Source organism: Vulpes lagopus, chromosome 9, assembly GCF_018345385.1.
Source record: "Vulpes lagopus strain Blue_001 chromosome 9, ASM1834538v1, whole genome shotgun sequence".
In the NCBI taxonomy this organism is placed as follows: Eukaryota; Metazoa; Chordata; class Mammalia; order Carnivora; family Canidae; genus Vulpes; species Vulpes lagopus.
In genome coordinates this window covers 41338743-41365827 of record NC_054832.1, presented here as the reverse complement: position 1 = coordinate 41365827, position 27085 = coordinate 41338743, and the positions used below count along the sequence as shown (strand labels likewise).

General features: G+C 43.1%; 1 protein-coding gene across 7 annotated transcripts in view; it reads right to left on the bottom strand.

Annotated features, from left to right (window-relative positions):
• Positions 1-27085, bottom strand: part of CDH17 (cadherin 17) — a 70892-nt gene that overhangs the window by 33310 nt on the left and 10497 nt on the right. For all 7 annotated transcript variants that reach the window (XM_041769511.1, XM_041769512.1, XM_041769509.1 and 4 more), the window contains 9 exons: positions 24851-24959; positions 18242-18312; positions 13615-13713; positions 6684-6818; positions 5649-5787; positions 3345-3503; positions 3037-3236; positions 499-630; positions 43-193 (listed from right to left, as the gene is read on the bottom strand). In XM_041769511.1, coding sequence (XP_041625445.1) covers positions 43-193; positions 499-630; positions 3037-3236; positions 3345-3503; positions 5649-5787; positions 6684-6818; positions 13615-13713; positions 18242-18289 — 1063 coding nt within the window. In that variant the 5' untranslated portion in view covers positions 18290-18312; positions 24851-24959. The remainder of the gene's footprint in view (positions 1-42; positions 194-498; positions 631-3036; positions 3237-3344; positions 3504-5648; positions 5788-6683; positions 6819-13614; positions 13714-18241; positions 18313-24850; positions 24960-27085) is intronic.

Sequence of the window (27085 nt, the reverse complement as noted above, 5' to 3'; positions counted from 1 at the left end):
AGGAGGGCAGTTACCCGGCTTTGAACACCTCTCATTTCTTACCTATGATTTCATTCTCCTGGACCTCAAATACAGTCACGGCAGAGGGACACGTAGGTGGATTATCATTAATGTCTTTAACTTTCACACGAATTTGCAGTGGGATTGAAAGCAGTTCTCCATTCTCATCCTTTGCCACAGCATAAAAAACATACTACAACAGAAAGATCAGTGTTAAGATAAGACTCCTCCATCATCCCCATTTAAAAGCGGAGAAATCAGCTATTTAATTTACCCCTTTATTTCCAATTTACTTAAAACAGGGAAACGAGACAAAATGAAACAGGTCTGGTCTGTGGGGGTGCTCTCCTGTCTCCAAAAGCAATAATGTACTGGGGTTCAGACGCAGTTTGGCATTTGGGGGCATTGTTTTTAAGTAAAATCGAATCTGTGCTTGGTTGTCCGTAGGCACAGGACTCTGTCTTTGTTGCCTGTGAAACTCTGCCCAGATTTACTCACCGAATCCTTTTCTTCTCGGTCCAAGGGCTGAGTCACATAAATACTTCCTTCCTGGTCAATTGTAAATGGGAATCTTGGCAGCTTCTCCTTGTCAACCAAGGAGTATTTCGCACCTGGCTCATTCCACTGCACCTACAAGGCCCAGAGTGAATTGTCAGGAAAGATAGGTCAGGACCAAGAGAACTGGAAAGGCATAAACAATTTTCTAGTTCTCAGTTTGAAATTTCTGACAATCTTGTTTGTATGTCTGTGTTTTTTTATGACCACTTCATATTCAACCAAAAATAAGCCTTTTTTCTTCTTTTTTCCACCAAGTTACATTGCTCAGAAAAAGCACACATGGGTATTTTTCTCCTCTAAAGCAATTCTTTGTGAACCCTCTAAGGAGGCTGTGGGTTGTTCTTTTGGAGTCTGACTGTGGAGCCTTCATATCCATGAAACATCAATTTGAGTAACAAAATGTACTTTGCAGCCGGTAGTATCTGAGGACAAAGCCATGATGGATGACAGGCTTCTAAAACTCACCAGTGAAGATGGTAAGAGTAAGAGGAGACACTGTAACCTCTTCTCCACTCTGCATTTAAGTAAGACAAATAGTACATAGATAAAGCACATTCCTCTCTTAAATACTTTTTTAATTTATTTTTTATTGGTGTTCAATTTGCCAACATATAGAATATTTAGTCTTAAAGACTTCAGAGATAAGAATAATTGCCAACTCCTACTGTTGTTTGTAAACAACCTAGCAAAAAAGAAATAAACTCAATAGTAAGACCAGTCCACTTGCTAGAGACAGAGCGCGGCCTCTCTGATATTCTAATACTATTAATAACACCTACTGGGGAGTTGCCACATGCCAGGTGCAATTCGAAACACTTTCAAGTGTTATTTCATTAAATTCTCAAAGATTTCAATGAGGTAAAGCAGTGGAGACTATTGTTAAACCCATTTATGAATGAAGAAACTAGGGCACAATGTTTAAGGGACTTGCCCAAGGTCCTATGGCTATCTGACATTTCCAGACTGAGCTATTCTCTTAGACCAGCTCAGGAAGGGTATCAAGGAGCCACTCTGGTCCCTTGTTAGTTATTTAAGTACCACCCTCTTGTCCAAGGTAAAGACCATGTTCTTAGTTCTAAAGGAGCTCCCCTGTGTCCTAAAAAATTCAGTCTGACTTCTTTTCTCTTGAGGTGACCCCTTCATTTTTCTTCCTGGGCTTCAAGACACCCAAAGCACTTTTCCCGGGCCTGGGTATTAGGTGCAGCAGGCTAAAATTTCTCTACTTCAACAGCCCTGAGAGCAAATAAGTATGTATATTCTTTTTTAGCATTTATAAGTCCTTATGGGGATAACCTAAATAATAAATAAGACTTTGCTAAAGGCCTAAGTCTGAAATTCTCCTGGTTGTTGGTCCTGACACATTTTCTTAGCTGGAAAAACAGGATACATCTTGCTTTCATTCTTTTTTTGTCCTCCCTGAAGGTGAAGTTCATTAATTCAGCATTTCAACAATTAAACATCCTTTTAAGATAGACAATAGATACAATGGGATGGGCCATTCCAATGCCTCTTAACAACAACACTCATTCAGAAAAACCTTATGGAAACTACAAACTGAGACTCGTAACATTAATACCTTTTATCCACTTTCACAGATACTACCTCTGAGTTAATCTCTACAACAACCAGAGAGGTGTTATTATCCCCATTTTATTGATGAGAAGTTGGGGCTCAGAAGAATTAAATAGCTTACTCATGATCGATCATTAAAATAATGGAGCAGGCACATGGGTTTGGTTATCTGCTTCCAAATCCAGTGCTCTTGCACTAAACCCACAGCTTTTGTGTCAAGCAACCTCCTGATCTTCCAGAAAAGGTAGAGCTGAGTGGAGCCAAGGGCAGATTTTCAGGATCTAAGGTAGGAGGAGATCCTAGGGTAAAAGCTTCAGCTGTGGGTGGAAAGAGGGGGATATGTGAATGAAGAAGAGAGGCACATATAGGACATAGAGTTGCTGGAGGGTGATCTCCAAGGGTACAGGTTGCCTGCTTGACTCCTACTCTTAGCCAGTCCTATGTCTGTCCCTCAGTCTGTGATGGGATGAGTGTGCTGGATAAAGATTCTCTCACAAGAAAAAGAAGCAGCTTTTCAAAAATATTTACTATTCCTATTCAAAGCACGTACTTACACATGATCTGTGCATCATATACAACCCTCTCCAGTACAGCCATATCCTGTTCTACTGACAGTAACAAACATTAGTGATATATACTGGGAAAGGGAAGGCTAACAAAGTTCTCTTTTAAAGCTTGTGTGCATGTATGTATCTGAATCCCAGCTGGTAAAATCCAGAGCCTGCCCATGATAATAAACTAATAAACTCCAACACTTGAGGCCAGAAACTTTATCTACTTAGTTTGTCTTATAATTATACTGTGTAAAAATGTACCAAATAAATATATTAGTGAAGACCAGAAGGGTGGGCCTCTACAAAATGAGGCCATTTATCTAGTAGTCTCAAGACATGCTTTGGGTACTACCTGAGTGATTTTGAGGGGGTGAGGATCAGTTGAGTTTTCTACAATCTCCAATAGTTCTGGTGCTTTCCAAATATTCTCCTTCACCATAATATCCACAGATGTGCTGTCACTGAAAGAATTCTCATTCTGGCCTCCCATGTCCTTCACTGAGACCACCAGATTGTAGTTAGAATTCTTAGTGGGATCCAATTCCAGAGCTCCTATGGGAAATAGGAGAGAAGAGAAAAGGAAATGTCTTCAAAGTTGACACAGATCTAGGTCCCTTTTTTCTGACTCAGACAGTCCTGTGAGGGCATCGCTTGACTTACCATCACGGGTAAGTGAAATTCCCCCCGTTTTGTTGTTGATCTGAAAGTACATGACGTTGTTGATCTTGGGGAGCTGGATGACAATTTCATAAACAAGCTGACCATTGGGTGTGGCTGGATCATCCAGGTCTGTAGCATTGACATACATGAAGGGCTTTCCTGTTTAACAAAATATACCCAGAGGGGGGAAAAATGGATATTAATTGAAGTCCAAACCAACCATAGCCACTTTTATCTTCTACAAGGCAGAGAAAGAATGGAGGAATTTATACCACTGGAGAAATAAATCTTTATTCTACTTCCTTAAGCTAAGATGGTGTTTCTCAAAGTATGGTCCAGGGACTTGTAGGGGTCTTAGAGATTATTTTCAGGTTGATAGAGTCAAAACTCATGCGTGTATAAAAGATCCACCAAAGCACAAGATAATTCAATTGATTTTAGCATAAAGGAGTATCAAAAAAGATATTGATATAGTTTCAGGTTTCATATTGCCACCAGCCTTTAGGAAACCACCACTTGGGGGATCCCTGGGTGGCGCAGCGGTTTGGCGCCTACCTTTGGCCCAGGGCGCGATCCTGGAGACCCGGGATCGAATCCCACATCGGGCTCCCGGTGCATGGAGCCTGCTTCTCCCTCTGCCTGTGTCTCTGCCTCTCTCTCTCAATCTCTCTCTCTCTGTGACTATCATAAGTAAAATAAAAATTAAAAAAATTAAAAAAAAAAAGGAAACCACCACTTGTGAAGTTCTGGTGTAGTACCAAAGAATATCCACAATTATCTGAAAATTCTATTACAATACTCTTCCCTTTTCCAACTGCATTTCTGTGTGAGGCCAGTTTTTCTTTATATGCTTCAACCAAAATGGCACATGGCAACACAATGGATGCAGAAAAAGACACAAGAACTCAATTATTTTCAACTAATTGACCCAATTATTAAAGAGATGTGCAAAGATTAAAACAAACTCATTCTTAATTATTCCTTTTGTCTTTGGAAAATAGCCAGTTTTCATTAAAATATGTTTATTATTACTTACGATGAATTAAATTTTTAAAACTCTAATAAAATAAATATTGATAGATATAATCAATGATGTACTGGAGCCAGCTCATGAGAGCCAATGGTTGCATTTCTAAAACTTTTTCAGCTAATCATTAACACTATTGGTAGCTTAAAATAAGCCATGGGGGAGCATTTATACTACAGAAATTGGAAAAATCCTACAAATCAGAGTTTTTCCCCTCAGGGAGATAGCTATTAAACATTTACCAGCACATCATTTTGTAAAACTCATATTTTTAAAAGAACGCAGGAGCCCTGAGACCAAAAAGTTTGGGAACCACTGATCTAGAAGAGATCTAGTAGAGAAAGAAAGTGTAAGACTTGGAAGATTTTTTACTTCGCAGAATTCATAAGTGAGTCTCTAGTTGTAATCTCAGGGACAGAGATGCTCCAGGTAATAAAGTGGAAGGAATAATCTTCCTGAGTTATTGGAAGTGGGCATTGAAGAGAAAGAAAGAGAGAAGATTAAGTAACATAGAGGGAAGTTTGACAGTGAGTTGGTAGAAATGGCCGAGAGTCTTTCTGAGAACTCAGAAATCTAATATTCACATATATCATATTCATATTATGACATAATGCTCCTTCGTCTCCCCAGATCTTCAATAAAGCCATACGTATACCTATGCCTTGATGAGGGACTCTTATGGAAATGAAGGATAGAAGCAAAGTGTAGGGGATGAGCTGTAAGCAGAAGTTGCAAATAAGAGAAGAAAAGGTACTGGGAGCCAACAGTGACCATGAGCATGAAGATTTCTGAGAGAATTTAGGAGAATGTGCTCACCTTTCCAGAGTATTCTTCAGTGTCCTAAAGCTGTAAGGTGTTCTAAAGCTCTTTCTAGAATCATAGTTCTCAACTGGGGTGACTTTGCCCCCACTTCCCCTCCAAAAAGTGACATTTGGCAATGTCTGGAGGCATCTTTGTTGTCACAGCTAGGGGGTAGGGGTGGCCACTGGATCTGGTGAGTAGATGTCAAGGATCCTACTAAACACCCTACCGTGCACAGAACAGCTCGCGACAAAAAGAGAATTATTGGGTCCAAGATGTCAATAGTGCCAAAGCTGAGAAGCCTTGTCTTAGACCAATGAGGATAATAAACTAACTCCTGGAGGACTGCTGTGAAATTTAAGCATGACAGGAAGTACTTAATGAATGATGCTGCCGCCCTCAGCGCCACAAATCTGCCCCTTCTGCCTCACACTCCTGCACCTTTCCACAAGTATCTCTGGACTCCTGCCGCTTACCTGGCCGAGAGTTCTGTCTTACTGAGCCTTCATACTTTAGCTGGAGAAATGTGGGTCGATTGTCATTGATGTCTTTCACTTCTATGGTGATGGGAACTGGGCCCTGCACCGTAGCTCCTTGAGCGTTCAAGGCTGAGACCTGACGTAGAAAGGAAAAGGAAACCACCTTGAGAAGTCTGAACTTCATATCCTACGCCCGAAAGTCAGTTGAAGGAAACGAGAGCTCCAAGATCCAAAAACCTGGTGACTGTAGGGGAGAAAGACACCTATAAAAGCCTCATATTGGGAGCTACTAAAATAGGGACCCAATCAGTTAAACCCCACTAATTATGGCCGCATTTTCCCAGTAGTAGGGTAATGCCTGACACTGGACATGCTTCTTTTCTAAATAGAGTTAGTGAAATAAGAACACTTCGACCCTTACGGGTATGGACGTGCCATGTCCTCATACCGAGCAGTTTAGTGGCCAACTTGCAAAGCCAATAGAAGTTACCAGGTGGGAAGCTTTTGCTTGCTTTTCTGTCCTACAATTAGCTCTCTACTATTGCTGTGTGTTCAGATACCAACCATGAAAACCTAAGGAGGGCAAAGAGAGAGGTCTCTTTAGTCAGAGCCTCTGATTGTTGATCACTTCTGCTTCTTGAAAGGCCCATCCCAGCACTGATGCTGCCTTCTCTGTGGGTCCAAAGTCCACGCAAGAGCCACAGGCAGATACCACCGAAATATCAGAGAAGCATTGGCTTGGTTTGATCCAGGTGCTTACGCATGGCCGTACTTAAACAAGTAATGCCAGCTGAGGGCCTGGGCAATTTAAATTGGGTTATGCTGTTTAAAAAGCCTTAGGAAGAGGGTATCTTTGCCACACCCAAAGGGGCATCCGTTTGGAGTTGGTAAAAAAATGGACAAATGAGGTTTGCAAAGCATGTCATTAACATCAAGAGAGCCGTAACAGGATTCTGTGACAGAGATGAAGGTGCCAGTGACACTTCCAGGACGAAGCTAAAGGATGCTCAGAGAGATTGGAGTTAGGTTCACCTGGAGTTTGTGAACAGCTCTTGTTTCTCTATCCAGGGCTCCGTTATGATACAGAAGTCCATCTGGTTGTATCTGAAATATGCCATCTGTCTCTCCAGTTAGTTTGAAAGTCATAGCAGGAGGACTGGCCTTAAACTGGGAAAAAGCAAAAATCAGATTAGATTGTAAGGACAAACAATGTTGTTTGTAGAAAGTCACCAATTTCAGGTAACATTTTCATTTGTATAATCACTAAATAAGATCCGAGTTTTAAAGTGATACATTCTAGGGTCGCCTGAGTGGCTCAGTCGGTTAAGCATCTGCCTTCTGCTTGGGTCATGATCTCAGGGTCCTGGGGTTGAGCCTCATGTTGGGCTCCCTGCTCAGGGGGGGAGTCTGCTTCTCCCTCTCCCTCTGCCCCTCCCCACCCCCATGCTCATCCTCTCTCTCTCTCAAATAACTAAAATCTTTAAAAAAATAAAGTGGTACATTCTAAAAGTTTGCTCAAACATTAACTATTTAACCTTTAAAATACATTCCCCTCAAGAAACAATGTATGATATAATTTAACACATTGACAAAAGCCAACCGATCTTTAAATTGTAGCTGGAGTTAGCTGAGATTTTTCTGAGAATATCTGAGAGCTTTAACGTTGCTAGCTTCTAAGGAACATTAAAAGAGATAACTTTATTGCTAGGATAAAAAAAGATGTCTTCCAGTATTTCTAAACATTGTGACAAAGATTAAGAGCTATTTTAATATTAAGGAAAAGAATTTAAAAGTAGCTTTAACTTGATAAAATTCTATATTACAATCTCTTAATTACATTTTCAGAAGTGAAGAAAATATCAATAATTATTCATGGAATAGTTATAGCACTTTTAAGACCACAAGAACAGAAAAGTCATATATAAAAAGCAGATATAAAAAAAAGCATATATAAAAGTTTGTTCAACTTCATTAATAATTTTAATATATATTTTTATATCTTTATTGATGGATTAAAAATCAGTAACAGCCAATATTGTAAAGGATGTAAAGAAACACATGTATTAATGATGGAAATTAACACAAATTTCCCTTTGGAAATAACTTGAGGCATAGAATGTATCCTTTGATAGCAAACATCACTAAACAGAATTTATCCGAAGGAAATATTTTTCAAACAGTAAACTTCATGTATGTAGTACTAAGTAGCCTTCTTTACAATGCTGGAGAGTAGAAAACTTGTAAATGATCAAAAATTAAAGATGATAAAATGATTACAGCACATAAAGTTGACAGAACATTAATCACTAAAATGTTCATTCTATAAATTATGAAGCAGCATGAGAAAAAAATGATATTATGGAAAGTAACAAAAGGAGACTGTAACAGCAAACCTAAACTATGATTGTAAAGTACCAAAAGGTTTCATGTCAGTGGGCAAGATATGGAAAAAAATAATTAGTATGTTAAGTGGGTAGAACTGTGGGTGAATACTTTTTTGTGTTTGCTTGTTGATATTATGTTGTTTATATAACAAATGAAAGTATTACTATTTTGTGTTTTAAGGATATCAGTGGGAAAGTTGGAATGAGGATCTGAAAAAAAAAAAAAACTTTCCCTCCATATAAGCAATGAGAAACTGGAAAAAATTGTAAATAAATATCAACTTTTTCAGAACCTTGGAAAGTAACCAAATGCTTGCAAAATCCAAGGAGTGTTTATTTAAGAAAATTACTAGCAATAAGAACCAAGCTGTGTGATTACATTGACTTGCCCTAATTCCATAGTCTTCTCTTAAGATATGCAGTAGCCTTGAAACCCAACAGCCTCACAGCCAGAGTATATGGAGGGGGAAGAAAGGGTTTGGAGTTCCCCCAAACCTCCATTCCCAGACAACTGCTATTATCCAACTTATTTGGAAGTTCCCTGGAAACACCTATTCAAAGGGCTTGTCTCTATTTGACCTCAGAGTTTACGCATTACAAGCAATTTTTCTCTTGGGGAATTTGTCAAAAATAATCTCAGCAATTGTTTAACATTGCAGCTACCTGAGGCAGTGGTAACAATTGCTGCAAACAAGAAACTGACCACTGACCAAAATACTTAAAAGAGTTAACCTAGGGAGTAAGATGACCCTAGGGGGCATTGAAAATGTCCAATATAGGAGCTCTTGGGTGGCCTTGTTGGTGAAGCATCCAACTTTTGATTTCAGCTCAAGCCATGATGTCCGGGCTGTGAGATTGAACCCTACATCCATTTCCACACTCGGCAAGGAGTCCGCTTGAGATTCTCTCTCTCTCCCTCTCCTGCTTATCCCCCCTGTTTGCACTCTCTCTCCTGTTCTATGTATAAAATAAATAAATAAATCTTTAACAATAATTAAAAAATAAGAAAAGAACAAGATCCAAGTAACTGAAATCAGGAATGTAAATGGGATATCACTACCAACACCACAGAGATAAAAAAGGGTTAATGAGTACACGATAAGTAATTATTTCCCCCACAAATTAAACAACCTCAGTGAAATGGATGAATTCTTAGACAGGCAGAAATTATCAAAACTGACTAAAAAATAAATAGGAAATCTGAGTAAAACTATAACAAGTAAAGAGATTGAATTAGTGATCAAAAAACTTTTATACAAAGGAAGGTCCAGTACCAGTTGGCTTTTATTGGTAAATTCTACTTAACACATAAAGAAAAAAAATAACACCAGATCTTCACAGATGCTACCAAAAAGTAGAGTAAGGAATACTTCCCAATTCATTCTAGGAGGACAGTATCATCCTGACATGCAAATCAGAAGAGACAACCCAATAACGCTGCCGACAATTTTCTTATGAATATAGATGCAAAAATCTTCAACAAAATACTAGCAAACTAAATTTAGCCACATAGAAAAACAATTATATACCATGACCAAGTGGAATTTACACCAGAATATGAGGCTGATTCAACATATGAAAATAAATTAATTTAATACTCTATGTTAATAGAATAAAGGACAAAAACCAAATGAATATCTCAATAGAGGCAGAAAATCATTTGACAAAATCAACATTCTTTCTTGATTAAAAATAAAATACTCAACAAACTAAGAATAGAAGTTCATTTCTTCAACCTGATAAAGACATCTAAGAAAAACCCCACAGCTAACCTTATAATTAAAGACTAAAAGCTTTCCCCAAATGATCAGAAATAAGAAAAGAATGCCCAATCTTGCCACTTCTATGTAACACCACACTCAAGATCCTAGGCAAGAAAAATAAAAAGGATCTAGATTAGAAAGAAAGAAGTAAAACTATCTCTATTCATAGATGACATGATCTCATATATGGAAAATCCTAAAGAATCTAAAAAATTTAGTATAACTAATACAGAAGTCCAATAAGTTTGCATAATAAAATATTAATATGAAAAACCAATTGTATTTCTATATGTTAGCAAAGAACAATCTAAAAAAGATATTAAAAATAAAATAAAAATGATATTAAGAAAACAATTCCATTTAAAATAGGATCAAAAAGAAAATAACACTGTGGGATTAAAAAAAAAATTAAAAAAAAAAAAAAAAAAGGGATCCCTGGGTGGCGCAGCGGTTTGGCGCCTGCCTTTGGCCCAGGGCGCGATCCGGGAGACCCTGGATGGAATCCCACGTCGGGCTCCCGGTGCATGGAGCCTGCTTCTCCCTCTGCCTGTGTCTCTGCCTCTCTCTCTCTCTCTCTCTCTCTCTCTCTGTGACTATCATAAATTAAAAAAAAAAAATTAAAAAAAAAAACGCTGCAGGATAAATTTAACCAAAGAAACATAATATTTGTAAAGTGAAAACCATAAAACATCGCTAAAAGAAATTAAAGAAGATCTATATACATAGAAAAACAACCCATTAAAATTAAAAGCTTTTGCGCTGCAAATGGCACTATCAAGAAAGTGAGCCAATAATCCATAGAATGTGAGAAAATATTTGCAAATCATATATCTGATAAAGGGCTTGTATACAGAATATAAGGAGCTCTTACAACAATAAAAGACAAATGACCCAATTAAAAAATAGGCAAGAGGTTTCTCCAAAGAAGATACACAATTAGCCAATAAGCACTTGAGAAGCTACTCAACATCATTCATCATTAGGGAAATGCAAATCCAAACCACATACCCCCAAAGTACTATTTCACCCCCACAAGGATAGCTGTAATAAAAAACACAGATAATAACAAGTATTGGCAAAGGTGTAGAGAAATCATGATATGTAGAGAAGTCATGGAGAGAAACCTGTATACGATGCTGGTAAGAATGTAAATAGTTCAGTTGCTCTGAAGAAGTTTTACAGTTCTTCCAAAAGTTAGACTCTGAATGAACTACGATCCAGCAATCCCACTCTGAGGTACACATCCAAGGGAATTGAAAACATACATGTCGTCACAAAAAGTTATACATGATTGTCCCTGATGCCATGATTCATAGTAGCCGTAAATGTCCAACAATTGATAAATGGCTATTCAAAACGTGGCATATACCCATACAGTGGAATATTATTCAGCTACATAAAGGGAATGAAGTGTTAACATCTTCTACAATATGCACAGACTTTGAAAAACAGGCTTAGTAAAAGAAACCACACACGAAAGGTCACATGCCTGACTTGATCTACGTTAAATGTCCAGATAGGCAAGTCTACAGATACTGAATGTAGATTTGGGTTTGCCAGGGGCGAGGAAGGGAGGAGAACAGGGATGGCTAATAGATACAGTTTTTCTTTGAGGCTGATGAAAAAGTTCTAGAACTAGATAGTGGTGACACTTGCACATCTTTGTGACATATTAAAAATCAACAAATTGTGGGAAATATCAGAAAGGGAGACAGAACATAAAGACTCCTAACTCTGGGAAATGAACTAGGGGTGGTGGAAGGGGAGGAGGGCGCGGGGTGGGGGTGAGTGGGTGACAGGCACTGAGGGGGACACTTGACGGGATGAGCACTGGGTGTTATTCTGCATGTTGGCAAATTGAACACCAATAAAAAATAAATTTATTATAAAAATAAAAGAACGCAAAAAATTTTTGTATATTTTAAAAGGATGGATTTTATGTGTGAGCTAAATCTCATGACAAAGAAGAAAAAAAAAATGACCTGTCTCAGATTTGCCTTCTACTGTCTTATGACCTGGAAACCCCTAGACTGCTGAGCTGGAGCTGGTTGCAAATCCTCAACGAAACAAGTTTACGGCTGTTTAGTTCTTTAGGTCTTTTTGTTTGTTGTTTGCTTGTTTGTTTTTAAGATCTATTATTAGGCCACGGACCAGCCTCATGGGGCAGTGAACTTGTTTTGCGGCTCCCAAACCCTGGCTCCAAACACTCCAAGGGGCGCTCAGCGAAGGGATCTGCACAACTCCTCCTGCCACTGCAGCACAGAGCCCCCAGTGCACCTTCCCATGATGGGGTTTGCTCCCTCTTCTCCCCGTACAAAGATAGAGACCTGTTTTCTAATCTCTGCTCTGCCATTAATTTATTGAAGCCTCAGTTTCCTTATCTGTAAAGCAAGCCAAGGGTACCAAAAGTTCTAGGGCTTTTCTAACGCAGAGATTCTGGGATCTCAGGAAGGACATCCCCTTCATCCCCAACTCCTCTGCTCCCCATAAATAAGAAATAAGAAACAATAATCCCATAAATAAGAAATGTTCAGCTGCGGCAACAGAGTTGGCCAGAAAGATAGGCCCTGTAGGGTGGCTGCCAGACGAAGAACAGAAGAAGGAAAGCACCCCAAGGAATGGGATCCTCAGAGACTTAGCTCACGCCACCCAGGCAGTTTTTAGGTCAATGGGGTTGGTAACTCGGGGGCTGCGTCTCTATGGTCCCAACTTGGTTCACTAGCTCGGGACCTGGGCTCTCCGGACACCTCTGCACTCTCCGTCCTCACTACACGCTTCCCTCTGGCAGCTCAGGCAGGTGTCCATGCTGTGCCTCCGCTGAAGCCTCTTGTCCTCTCCCGGCGTGACCTCCTCCGTCTGCAGAGCTCTCAGAGCATTTGCTGTCCCCGCGTGCATGACCTCTGTGAGCGGGGGGCTCAGGGCCTCTATTGCCCCCCACCCAGCCGGGGGTGGGGATAGAGATCCATGGCCCCGCTGCGGCCCACGCTCTGCAGCCTCCTGTCTCTGCTCTGTACACAGGTCTGTCCCATGAAACAAATGCTTGGCAGCTGACAGAAGCATTCCCCCACCCCCGAGGAAGGAGTGCAGCAACCCTCCTCTGCTCCCCCAGCACGTGGAGGGGGGGTCACGGGCGTACCCCAAAGGGGACCATCCTCAACCACTCCAAGGTCAATGGGCTTCCCCAGCAGATTTCTGGTAAATTCAGGAATATTTTCTCCCTCCACATGGTATTTCCAGAATGTTTTCAGTGTCCTTTATTGCTGGAGTCTCCTACTCCCATCTACAGGCCTCCCCTCAATCCAATGCTCTTCTCAAGGACCCCCCATAGGAGATGGCCACCTTGCAGCATGGCCCGCCCATAGGCAAGAGTCCGGGGGTGGCTTGGGAGGAGGCAGCCAGGAAAAGCCCACATTCCAGCGCCACCCCAGAGAACCCGCTCCTTCATGGGTTTCAAGCAGCATGCTCATTGGAGACAGGCAGTCAGAGGGCCTTCTGCTCCAGAGGCTGGTCCCCTCCCTCCCCTGTGGGAGGGACTGAGCTCTGGGCACCACACGCCCCACCCCAGGGACGGGAGTACTACCCCCCGCCCCCGCCTCCAAACACAGATAAAGAAGTCTGGCTGAGAATGTCCTGCACACCCCCTCGCAATGCCAAAGCCACCCATCTCTCTGTTTCTGACTTAGCTTCTGAAATCATTCTCGACAGTGAGATCTGCTGTGCCTCTATTTCATTTCCTGCTATCTGGTAGATGAAGGAGTAAAGTCCACCGAGAGAGCCCGTAAAATCAAGATAACAGTGATCAAGAGGAGCCCTTACCTGGAATATGACTTGACTCCCTTGTTGGCCTTCGAAAACAGAAAATGTCATAGGCTGCAGGGGTCCACTAAACTTCCCCTCGTGGCTATATCCAGTTGCCTGTCGAAAAGGGAAAGAAAAAGAGAAAATTGGCACACCCCTCATCACGAACCTGCACGTGCCTCTTGCTGGGTTTCTTATGGCTTTTCCAGGACTGACGCGTGAAACACAGGATTCTAACCTAGCTCAGAGCAAGGCTAAACAGAGTCAAAGCAGGGAGGAAGGCATTTTTGATAGTTTTGAGCCTCGACTATGTCAAGGTGGCTCACCGTGAGCCTCACACAGGTTTTCTCACTTGACCATTCAAGCAACCACCCCGTGGGGAGAACATGAACACTCCCGTATCGCAGATGAGGCTCACTGAGGGGAGGCTGCTGGCCCAGAGCAGGGCACACACGCTGGGATCCAACTGAACGAAAGCTTCTACCTTCCCGCAATGCCATTGACCCTTCCAGGGACCACACGGGTTTACACCAGCTTCTCAAAACACCTGTCCTCTACTCCCAGGGTTTGTAAGGTCTACAGAAGGTTCCCAGTGCCCTACAGTTCACGGTCACTTCAAGGACAACTGAATTCATAAGGAAGAAAAATACGTGGCTGTGTTGAGTACGGTGCCTACCTGGCACCCAGGTACATGACTAAGATTTGACTTTAGCTCTCCGAACCTCCATTTCGACTGTGACTTCCAGAAACGCTCACTATTTTGACATTTGATTAGCATCTGTACTCGTGGGGGACAGAAGAGAACAAAACGTTTCCTTCGAGCAGGAGTCCTGCGATGCTTCTAAAACCCAAAGGCCCTGAACCTGGCAGGCGAGCAGGCTCTGCAGACGCCCAAACCCAGGCTGGAAGAGAAGCACGGTGGCCGGGACAGTGAGGACCAGAAACTGCCACGTGCTGAGCTCTGTCCTAAGCACGGTCAATCCCGACGACATCCTGGGGGCAAAGTCTTACCCGCAGCTCAGTTTCACAGGCAATGAGACTACGATGCTGCACTCCAATTGAGCCATTTGGCCAGGTAGTGACAAGAAGCAGGACTTGAACCCACAACTCTGCAATGGGTATTCTCAGCACTATGCCCCACTACCCACCACAGGGACCAAAACTGGCCGAGGCAACCTGGCAGGAAACAGGGGCACCAAGGATGTGCAGGAGGGCGTGAGTCCCACCATTCCCAACCTGGGAGGTCACAGCAACCCCTGCCGACCCTCTGTCCTTCCAAAGCCAGGCAGGGCACCGAGGTGGCACACAGGGTGACAGCCAGCCACCAGCCCACCCAGGGAGGGTGCCCTCTAGAACGAGGGACGCAGCACCCACACATGAGGCTGGTGTCCCCTCCTTGTCACGTGGTCCTTTGGGTCTCCTCCTTGTGTAGAAATCAGAGGTGCGCTACAGTAGGATCGATGTCTGGTAAGTACGAGCAGTAGATGGTTTGGGGGGCTGGGGAGGCCCATCCGAGAAAGTAAGAGAACTGGGGGGCAGAGGACTTGTTTTCCACTCCCTCAGGAAGTGGGAGAAGCAAGTACACTCTGGGGATGGACGAACTGAGAAAACCCCAAAAGCCAACCATGTAAAAGTGTAGGGGATGGGCTTCCACCAACCCCCTTGGTTCACTGAGTCTGGACTAACTTGATGCTGGTTGTCTGGCGAGTGAAAACCCAGAGGGCTTTGGGATTTGGCCCCACCTGCCTCAGGGCCCCACTGCCCCCAGCCACCGCCAGCCTCCCTCCTCGGCCAGAAGCCATGGGGTCTCTTTCCCGGACTCCCTTGCAGCTATCAGGGAGCCAAGTGCCCCGGCTTCGCTGCATGAGACTAATGGGGGGGCTGCTGGGGTGGGGTCTGCTCAAGCTTTCCTTCTTCCTGGTGAGAAAGGCCAGAGGCGCTGGCAGGGCCGCCCAGCTCCCTGCTTGTGCCCACCACAGAGCCCCGAGGGGCCTCAGGCTGCCCGTGTACCTGAGGCCCCTTGGTACCTGAGGAAAGCGAAGCTGGGCCTACTGGAGCCACCCCAGAGCTGCACTTGCTACCGCCCGTCCCGCAAGCATCCTTCACCCACGGAATAAACTTACAGGCTTCTCCTAGCTCATCACCTCCTTTCCTTAGGAGTATCTTCCTCTGGGGGCTCTGTCTCCCTGCACCCCTTTTGCACATCTTCTCCTCCAAGGAGCCGGACACAAGGACAGGGCGCAGATGCCCAGGCATCGCCACGGTTGGTACAGACACGGGCAGTGCCTTCTGCGTAACAGCAAACCACTGTCCATCTTCTGCTCCCTTCAGCCAGCAGCCAGCCTTTGAGCTGCTCACACGGGCGACGGCACCCAGACGACACCCCCGTTAGTCAGTGTATCTCAGTGCCAAGGTTCAAAGTTGGGTTCTCATAACAGGTCAGCAACTCTCGCTTTGGGCCCACTATCATGGCTCTGTGGGCTACAAAGATCTCAAATGCACATGTGTGTTCTGACTCATCCAGCCATACTCCCAGGACTGGGAAGGTGATGGGGGGAGCTTGTGAAAGGAAAAGAGGGTCCAGGGACGCCTGGGTGGCTTAGCAGTTGGGCACCTGCCTTCGTCCCGGATCGAGCCCCACATTAGGCTCCCTGCATGGAGCCTACTTCTCCTTCTGCCTGTGTCTCTGCCTCTCTCTCTCTCTCTCTCTATGTCTCTTATGAATAAATAAATAAAAATCTTAAAAAAAAAAAAAAAGAAAAATAGGGTCCCTGCAGGAGTTGGAGGGATAACACCCGCCATCTTGCACAAAAAATAAAAGGAAGGGGAGGGAACTGACACTTTTAATGCTTCCTATGCAACAGCTGTGGGACCAGACCCCCCACACACATGAATTCTTCTGATCCTCAACAAGATCAGAAAAGTATCTCCAGAGAAGTCCCACGGTAGCGATGTGGATAATGTGGGGTGAAGCCAGCTCGGCTAGGCCACCAAGCCCCAACTCTGAGCCACACTGCTCCTGTGCCTTCCAGCAAGGACACATGTGGCAGCCAGATCCGCCTGCCCGGCGTGGCGCTATGTGCTGAGGCTACAAAGGTGACTCAAAGGTCCACGTGAGTGTAGACACTGAATATTTAAGACGCTATAGTAAAGGGGTGTCTGGGTGGCAAGTCAGATAAGTGTCTGACTCTTGACCTCAGCTCAGGTCTTGATCTCAGGGTTGTGAGTTCAAGTCCCACACTGGGCTCCATGTTGGGTGTGAAGCCTACTTTTTTTTAAGGTAAAAATAAAATGAAATGCCGTAGGAATAATTATAATAACCAACAACAATAATAATAATAGCCAATATTTATCCAGTGCTTAGACTGTGCCTGTCACTGATCCAAGTCACTTTATCCTCAAGATAAATGCATTATCTCATTCAATTGCCACAACAACCAATAAGGCAAGCCCTTTTATTAGACCCATTTCACAGGGCAGAGAACTGAGGTTCAGAGCTTAAGTAGCCCACCCAAGTTCCTATCACTAGTAAGTGGGAGTGCCAGGTTTGTACCTCGGTCTGACTTCACGTACAACCCTGAGATAATATAGATAGCAAAAGACATTTGACAGGATAAGAAGAGGAGACAAGTCAAGAGGAGACGTTTGACTTGTCCTAGTGACAAGCTTTGAGGCCTCTGGTCTGTGCAGAGGCACCTTGCTCATAAAATTTGACCTGTGGCTTCCTTCCTTCCCCCAGGAGGAAGGCTCTAGTGTGTTTACAAGTGTGGCTCTATTTCATTCAGTAAATATTCTGAACTGTGATGGCTCTCGGGGGGCTCTCAGGAGGTTAGAATTCGATGTCATTTTTGGGTCCCAGAAGAAAAGAAACAAGATTTTGAGGTGTGAGGACCTAGTGACTTCCTTCCAAGGAGAAAGCCAATGCTTCCCCATAATCTTCCTTCATAATACAACAGATTGTTAGGCAAGTATATGAGCCTCACTAATAAAACAAAAGTCGGCCCCCCACTATGTACCCAAGATCGAGGACTGGGCCTCTCCAGATGCCACCCGGCAACATCCTCTAGAAGCCTGTCAGTTGGAGAGGGTTGGCTCACCAAATACCTAAGACAACTTTGACCAGAAAAGCCCAAATCTTATACTGGGGGAAAAAAAAGTACAGAGGAGAGTTGAAAATAGAGAAAATGGTTTTCTTAATATTTCAGTGGTAATTTTTCGTGGTCAAAGTAAAAAGAAAGTAATGATTAAGGGACGTAGACTAATATATACATACACACATAGACTATATATACATATAGACTATATGCACATAGTAATATATGCCTCAGGATACTTTTCTTTCCAGATTCCCCGAGCTATGCATGAAGGCCTAAACATGAACACACGGAATTGTTTTAACCCTTGCCCACTAAGTGGTATTGGCTTTTAACAGCTGGGGAGAAAGTACCTCCTTGGTTGAAGGGTAGACATCTGACTTGTAGCCGTTTCATTGAGAATATCACCTTAGGGCAAACTATGTGTCCTTCGTATACAATTTAATTCTGATAGACTTTTTTTTTCAAGTCATAATAATCATTGTTTCCCTGGTATGAGGTAGAAAATGGCAGAAAATAGTCTAGCAAATAAATAAAGAACATCCTCTTACCAAATGAAGTGTAAGGAGACACAAGCAACTCAGTTGGGCTTGCATCATTGTGGTTTTCTATATTGAAACTCCTGTAAATAAACCAGAGAATAAAAGTGATCAGTTAGCAGTCTGTTAAGATCATGTCTTTCCAACCAGAAAGGATCATTGGACAATATCCAGCCATAAACCTAGTAGAACGGAATCACTGAAGGACAACTTGTTCTCTGTAGGGAACAGCCCAGTCTTCCAGAAGCTTCAGGGTACCTCATCCATAGCAACATACAAGTCAACATCTCAAAAAGAGGCTCGTGGTAATTCCATGTCTTTAACTGCTTCTCTTTATTTTCATCTTCTCCACTCACGGTCTTAAATTATAGAAAATAAGTATAGTTTTCACTTGTATTACCTGCATGGGAAAGCTAGGTCTTGGCATATGCCGGGATCACTAGACACTAAAATTTCAATGGTTCTGACTCAAAGCTGCAAAGACACGAGATTCCTCAAGCAGAAAGAACCCAAGAATGCTCACAGTCCTTCATTCAGAGACCTCACGAGCCCCCTTTGGTTTTCTAAGCATTGTTGCCAAAGGGGCAGTATGCCTAGGGGAAAAGTGTACTTCTTACTATCCCAAAAGCAACCAAATAAGAATCCGAAGTCTTTCCTTATTCTCTCCTGTTCAGTATTATTTTTCCTTTCTTTCTTGTGCCTTCACTTTTTTTTTTTTTTTTTAGAAATTATGACTTTCACCCTGAGACACATCATGACTAACTGATTTTAAGATGTGATATAAAGTTTCCGCGTGGTCTGTAAAGCAGGGTTGTTGCCTGTCACAATGCTGGACTGCTAAAACAATACCAAAAGACTGACGAAATGAAAAATGCATTCATTTCACTAAAATATTCCAATCACTTCATAATCGCTGGGGATTAAGGGCGATCCTGGTTTGCTGTTTCATCTTTTCCTTTTTTCACATTTTTCTACGTTGAATTCATAGCACAAATAGAATCAGCATGCATGAAAAAATGGTTATTGAAATTCTAACCACTCTAAAGAGGTAGTCCCTGAAATTTCTTACATTTAGATAGCTTGTATTTGAACTTTAAAACAGGTAAAAAAGCGCAGGATGAGCACTGGGTGTTATGCTATATGTTGGCAAACCAAACTCCAATAAAAAAAAATATACAAAAAAAAAAAAAAAGGTAAAAGCATGGTCCCATTTTAGCCTCACAAATGCCACAAAGGCCCCGCGAGATAAAGATAGAAACGAGCATTTATTAAGTAACATCTGGGAGGTAGATTTGGGGAGGGGCCTTTACAAACAGTGTAACAGTGACGTAGACGGCAGACTCTGAGTCAGATAGCCTGGACCGGAAACCCAGCTCTACCTTTTACTAGTTGGGCTGCCATAGGTATATTACGTACTTTCCCTGTGCCTCAGTTTCCTCAAACAGAAAATACACAGCAACTGCTCAATAATAAACACGTGCTCTTAGGAGTTTCTCACCGACATAATGAGTTAGGAAATGTTATTTTATATATTAAAATATATAAGGGTGTGGGGAGGTGTGGAGGTTCTAAGTCAAGCCATTTGCCTAATACATAGTGTGGGAACTGCAGAGATACGGATGTGGGCACAGAGATAGGTAAGGTGCATATATGGTTTCTACTCGCTGAATCAATGAAGCAAGCTTTCAAGGTTCTCTAGCTATCTTAAGGAAAAGCTAGAATTAACACCCTTCAGGACAAGGGTCCCTGGGTGGCTCAGGTCATGATCTCAGGGTCCTGGGATGAAGCCCTGCATTGGGCTCCCTGCTCAGTGGGGAGTCTGCTTCTCCCTCTCCCTCTGCCTCCGCCCCTCCTCCTCACATTCACTCTCTCTTCTCAGATAAATAAATAAAATCTTTTTTAAAAAACCTTCAGGACAATCAGATTCATAAATTCTGAGAATGTGTAGAAATTAGCTATTGCAACAGAATTAATTTGGTCTTTGTGTTCAAACATCATTTTAGAATTGACTCATTATCTTAAATGCAAACAAGGCATTTTTCTACTGCCTTAGACTGCTTATGTGGTTTGCAGACGTGGAAATAAATAACCATGCCAGGCTTAGCCTATTGCAACATGAAATATATAAATGAATAAATTATCAAGTCTAACTAGCTTTTTGTTGTTGTTTTTGTTTTTAACCTAGCAAAATGCACATGATCAGCTTGTAAGAGCAGTAGAAATACAGACGGTAATGACACATTTGGGGATCATTCTCCTCAAGCTCCCTGGCATTCAGCTTTCACATACTGATCCCCAATTTACTCTTCCAGCCTTATCTCCCACTCCCTTCCCACACTCGGTGACGCTGGATACCGGGATGGACTCTGTACCCTGAGCCTTCCTGCCTCCGTGCACTTGCTGCCCACTCCACCCAGCACAAGGCCGGTTGGCCTAAATGGATGGTCAATATTTGCATCAGGAAATTAGACTGAGAGTGTCCTTCCTCATCTCTGCTTGTCCCCCTTGTCATACCTTACCATCCAGGTCCAGCTTTTTCACTTATTTTTAAAGCACTGAGTTATCACAAGAAGCTTCTCCTCTGTGCCAGATCCTGCGCTAAGAAGTGGGATGACCAAATAAGGGGTACGGAGTCTGCCTTCCTGGAGCGAGAACCAAAACCCCACTTCCTTCATGAATCCTTTCCTGATTTCCAGCTGGAAGTGCCTTCCTCTCGAAACCCCTCCTGCCTGCATTTTAGTTTATTTACACACCTGTGTTATCGCCTATACTAGGAAACAAAATCTCTCCAGGCAGAGGCCTTATTTTTTTTTTAAATGTGTTTCACGTCTCACAGCTTGTCACGTGATGCCTTGCATATATTATGCTCCCAACCGATGGTTGTTAAATTCGAAAACATTCTAATTGTCTCACAGCAATACCCCATGAATTTGTCCAATCTGTCAGAGCTTCCAGAGAAAACACAAAATGGTAGAGGAAATGGATTTGAGATTTCAAGATCTGTTTTGATGCAAAGTAACACGTTTTTATTGTCAATGAAAAGAGCTGTTTCTCTTTTAAATACACTAACAGATTTCTGCTCAGTAAATAGGTCAGGAACCGGCTGATGCACACCATCTCTCCTGGAACTTTTAGTGCTTTTCGTCTTCTGAAGGCATATAAGGTAAATGATAGAAAAGCAAAAGAAATTGAAATAAATGACTTATTTAAGTCCGATGCTCAGACCGCCACCTGGGATGTTTTAAAGAGTCGGAAAAGTTCAAAGCAGCAAAGTGCTTATCCTTAATTTTGTCGTTTAGTTAGTCCTGTCCCTGTCACAAAGGTTTCCAGGGGGACAGAGGTGTAGTGGCTTTCCGCTGCCCCACCTAGGGCTCTGTGATTCGTTCGCAGACCAGTCTACACCGCGGTGCAGGTGTTGGGAGCACAGACCAGAGTCGCCCGCTGGCTCCTCTGGGTTTGCGCCTACCCACCTGGAAGCAGGGATGATCACAGCACCTGCCTTTGAGATGTAAGGGCTCCAACGAGTTAATATTTTGAATGGTGCTTGTTAAATGAAGCCTCACGGTGCCACGTGCCTTCCTGCCCCTGGCAGGAGGCTGCTCAGGAAGCCGCCTTCACAGCAGCACCCTCGACCAGGCGAAGCCTTCATCGCAACATGGCCGGGCAGGCCGCATGGCTGCCAGGATGATGACAGAAGGGACGTCAGCCCCGCAGACCGGTCCTGCCCATATGTCCTCTTTGCATGGACGCAACGCTACTAACGAGCATCCCGTCCTCGGTCACGACCAGGCCGCAGGGGAGCGCAGCCTACGACCGAGGCCACCAAGACCCCAGGCCGCACCCACTTGCCAGGCTTCCTCACGGGCACCAGTGGGGAAAGGACTGGCTTACGTGTCTAGATAATCCCGTGACATTTTACATGAACTACCTGCAATGGTTGATCCAACCATCTGCCTGGAACTTTTGCTATTTGTTGGGGTTTCCCTCAAGCACAAAGACTAAATTCAGACAGTTTCCATGGCAACTATCTGAGACGCCAAGCACATCCTTAGCAACATAGGTCAAAGGGTTTTGGGGGGATGGGGGAGGAATTTCAAAAAGCCACCATCACTTGCTTTAACCATGGACCACTGACAAATCTAGAATGGGGCGGCTGGCCTTGTGGCTGAGGGCTGATGCCTTGATTTAGCACAGCCCACAGAGCAAAATCCTTCCACACCTTGAATCTGTATCCAGCCAGAAGAACAACACAAGGGCAGCTAACGCTTACTAAAAACAAATTTGCCGTGCACGTGTCAAAACATCTGCACGCATGACCTTACTGATTTCTCATAAGGACCCTATGAAGCAGTTACTATTAAAATCTACCTCTTAAAGATCAAAAATCAGAGGGTGAGGGGCAGAGAGGTTAAGAGACTTGCCTAAGATCGCACCGTCTGGCTGATTCTACACCTATGCTTTCATTCAGAAACATAACAAGACACCTAGTATCACTTCACCCACTACGCATCTTCCCAAAATTCAAACAAGCTTTTCTTTTTTTTCCTTTCTCCCTTTTTTTTTTTTTTTGAGAGAGAGAGAGAGAGAGGCAAATAATGCAAGTAGGAGAGGGACAGAGGGAGGGAGAGAATTTTAAGGAGACTCCTTTCAGCGCAGAGCCCAACACAGGGCTCAATCTCATGCCCCTGAGATCATGACCTGAGCAGAAATCAAGAGCTGGGTGTTTAGGGATCCCTGGGTGGTGCAGCGGTTTGGCGCCTGCCTTTGGCCCAGGGCGCGATCCTGGAGACCCGGGATTGAATCCCACGTCGGGCTCCCGGTGCATGGAGCCTGCTTCTCCCTCTGCCTGTGTCTCTGCCTCTCTCTCTCTCTTTCTGTGACTATCATAAATAAATAAAAATTAAAAAAAAAAAAGAGCCGGGTGTTTAACTGACTGAACCACCCAGTCATTCTTTTTTAAGATTTTATTTATTTATGAGAGAGAGAAAGAGAGAGATAGAATGAGCAGTGGGGCAGAGGGAGAAGGATAAGCAGACTCCCCGCTGAGGAGGGGAAATTTGGACATAGAGACACACCAGTGGGGAAGACGATGTGGGGCCAGCTGGCCATCTACAAGCAGGAAGGAGGAGCCACAAACAGATCCTCACGGTCCTCGGAAGGAATCAACCTACTGATACCTTGACTTCGGATGCCCAGCTTCCAGAACTATGAGTCAATAAATTTCTGTTGCGTAAGCCACCCCGTCTGTGGTGCTTTGCTACACCAGCCTTGCAAACCAATACACCAAGGAACTCTGGTTTTGGCTGAGGAAGGCACTGCCATTCCACGAGAGAGGTGGGTTATGTTCAGTTATTAAACATGCAGTGCCCATGGCATCTCAGGGGCCCACTCGCAGCTTGATTAATTCTCCTGCTGGGTTCCAATTCCTCCCAGAGGCATCTTTAGACACTTGTCATTTCCCCATCTGTCTGAGTAAAAAATTTCTATCTCCAGGTCTCCAAATCTTCAATAACTCAACACATAAGCATTGATTTTTCTCCCCCTTGCAAAAAAAGCTCAGGGATAGGCAGATCCTATATGGAGTCAGTCATCTCTCATCCATTAAAAAAAGAAGAAGAAGAAGCATTAAGAGCTTTGAATTCAATTAATTTACCCTGCTCAGAGGTTGAACTATGCATTTCCAAAGAACAAAGAAGGTGCAAGAGGAGAGGACTAGGAAATTTGTTTTCAGATATCATGGGTGATGTGGACAGGAAAGGATGTGACTAGAATGCATAATACCACCAGGACCAGACAGCACCACACGCCCTGCACGCCATTTATTGCACCTCTGTACTGTACACTGCTAAGAGCGGCATAAATCATGAAGCAAGGCCAAAAATGAATAAAGATCAGATTAAAAGCCTGCTTGCACCGTTGTTCATCAAGTAATGGTTAAATCAATCATGCCCATCTTTTTGGCCTCACTCACAAACCTCTGGCACCAATTACATCTCTTAGGGGTTTAGAAAAATCACAAGACGATCTGACCGATTTGCCCTCTTTACAAATTAAGGACCCAATTAATGTGGTCATTAATAAGCCAGAAACAAACACGTAGGCATAAAAGCAGGGCTGCTGCCTCACACTTCAGACTGATTCAGGAGGAAGGAAGGAAGAAAAGGCGGGATGGACGTCCCCCATCCCAACACACAAATAAAAGCACGTTTATTTCTCATTAAGCTTCATAATATAGATATGCCAATCTCTCAGTATATGAAAACCTGGATTTACACATATACAAAATTGAGGGTGGTTATCTGTTGTATCAATAGGTTCATGGTCAGATAAGTGGGTTCGTGAAAGACACATCCCCTCCCCCGAGGACTTGAAATGGCTTAAATTTATATGATCAATTAAAATACAAATTACTACCATAATTATTCTTATTAAAGAAAAAATGAGCTCTGAGGAATGTTTGGAGACATGTGCTGATGCCTATTCCCGGCTAGCTCTCCTTCCACCCCACACTCCCCAGAAGTGAGTAAGGGGAGGGGAAGCTCCCCTCAGAGCCTCGCACAACGCCCAGCTCTGGATGAAAGGGTAGTCAGGGTCGATCAAAAGGAAAAGAGGCAGCCTCACCGGAGCAGATGGATGTCTAGCCAGGGTGCTTCCCCCACGTCTCAAGCAGGTTGGCAGTAGGACGTCGGTGCTGATTTCCCCGGGGTATGCAGGCTTCCAGCTCAAAACCCTAGGAGGCAAGACAAGAATTTGTTTGCTTTCCCTCATATCTGTCAGGACATCATAAGGGCCTTCCTTGGCCTGAAAAGGAGGGTAAGAATCACCATTTCTCATAAAAGATGGCTTCATTATTTTTGACAAAGTGTTTCCTCATGTCTAACAGTTGTTTGTGTATTATAAAGCATCCGGAGGAGCACTTTGTCAAGAAATTAAAATCACACATCTTGGCCTTAGGAATCCAGTAGGAGGTAGATCTAAATTAGATTTATCCCATCAGGTTTAGACATGGAGATAAAAAAATAAATAAAAAAAATAAAAACAAGACAAAAATCCCCAAAACACCTGCTGTCACGCCAGCGCATTTACAAAGTGCCCGGAAGCACTCATGACAAAATCGTACAGTCATACAGTGTGGCAGGTTCACGTTCTGAGCCCTGTAATTAGATTATAATTGACAACTGGGATGGGCAAGAGAGTAAAGGAAAAATGAATTTAATTCTAAGTAAAGAATACCATGCCACTGTGATATCTCCCTCATGAGTTAGTTTTGGATAGTTGGGAGGGGTCTTTTTATTGTTGTTTTTTGTTTTGTTTTGTTTTTTTTAGTTAGCTAGCATTTTATGAGCATTTACTAAGTTAAGCACTTTGGACAACTTATTTCATTTAAATAGCACAGCAATCCTGGAAGGTAGGGCCTGTTGTCATCTACAGGGAAGGAAACTGAGCTCAGAGATGTTGAGGAAGGGATGCCAATCCGACTGCAGAGACCAAGCACAGAGCCCTCCCTCAGGAAGACACATTCATCCTTAGTTTAAACATTCTTTATGAGCACAAATCTACCAGTTTAGCTTCTCCTTGTCTCTTTCTCAAGACCACAAGTCTTACTGTTCAAAGATAATTAAAATTTGGTAAGAAATTATTGATTCAGAATATCATGGATGAGAGAATTCAGTATGTCAGGCTTACAAAATCTTCTAAAAGAAATTAAGTTTTCTTTGTGCCTTCGACACAACAACCAGATATAGCTTGGGCTGTTATATATGCTTAAGTGAAAAATAACCTTTTATATACTTCAACCACTAACTAAACATGTTTTTATTACATTCATATTTGTTGTACCTCAGTAAACACTACTGTTTGTTCTTGCAAGTAACAAATAAGTGGACAGATATTCCTGTAATGAGCTGAGACTTTTCTTTTGTTGAATCAATGAGAAGACCACAGAATGAGCCCCAGTCTAGCTTTGAGACCAGGGGTTTCTTACTGAATGCAATATTATGCCAACAATTAAATCTGCATATGTCTCTCCATGTAAACCTAAGACCCGTTAAAGCACTTAATTGTGGGCCTTCGGAGAAAGGAGGATGATGATTCAGGCTCAGCTTTACTTCTCAGAGTCATCCCTCTTCACCTGGAAGGTAAGTGGGGGCACATTGTCCTTTCCAGAGAGTTCTTTTGACAATAGAACAGGAAGTTGAGTTTCTGCCAGCATGTATTTTGCTTTTTTATAAAAGAACGGAGGAGGGGGCACCTGGGCGTCTCAGTCGTCCCACTCTTGATTTCGGCTCAGGTCATGATCTCGGGGTCCCGGGATTAGTCAGGCTCCACGTTCAGTGGGGAGTCTGCTTGAGGATTCTCAACCTCTCCCTCTGCCCCTCCTCCCCCTTACATGCTCTCTCTCTCTGTCTCTCTAAAGTAAATGAATAAATCTTAAGAAGAAGAAGAAGAAGAAGTAGAAGGAGGAGAAGGAGGAGGAGGAGGAGGAGGAGGAGGAAGGAGGCACAGAAAATGCAACCTTCACCTTGAACAACAATGACTTTTCCTGGGAGTCATCTAGGCAAGTTTCAAAGGACACCACACCCAGGCTTCACCAGAAGACTTACACAGTTGACCCTTAAACAACTCTGGAGGGTTAGGGCACCTAACCTGCATACGATTTCAGGCTCTCCAAAACCTTAATGACTAATAGCTTACAGTTGATGGGAAACCTTACCTGATAACATAACCAGTCATTTAACACATATTTCCTATGTTATACGTATTATATATTGTATTCTTACAACAAAGCTGGAGAAAAGAAAATGTTAAGAAAATCATAAGGAAGGGAAAATACATTGATCCAACTGTGTTGCATTT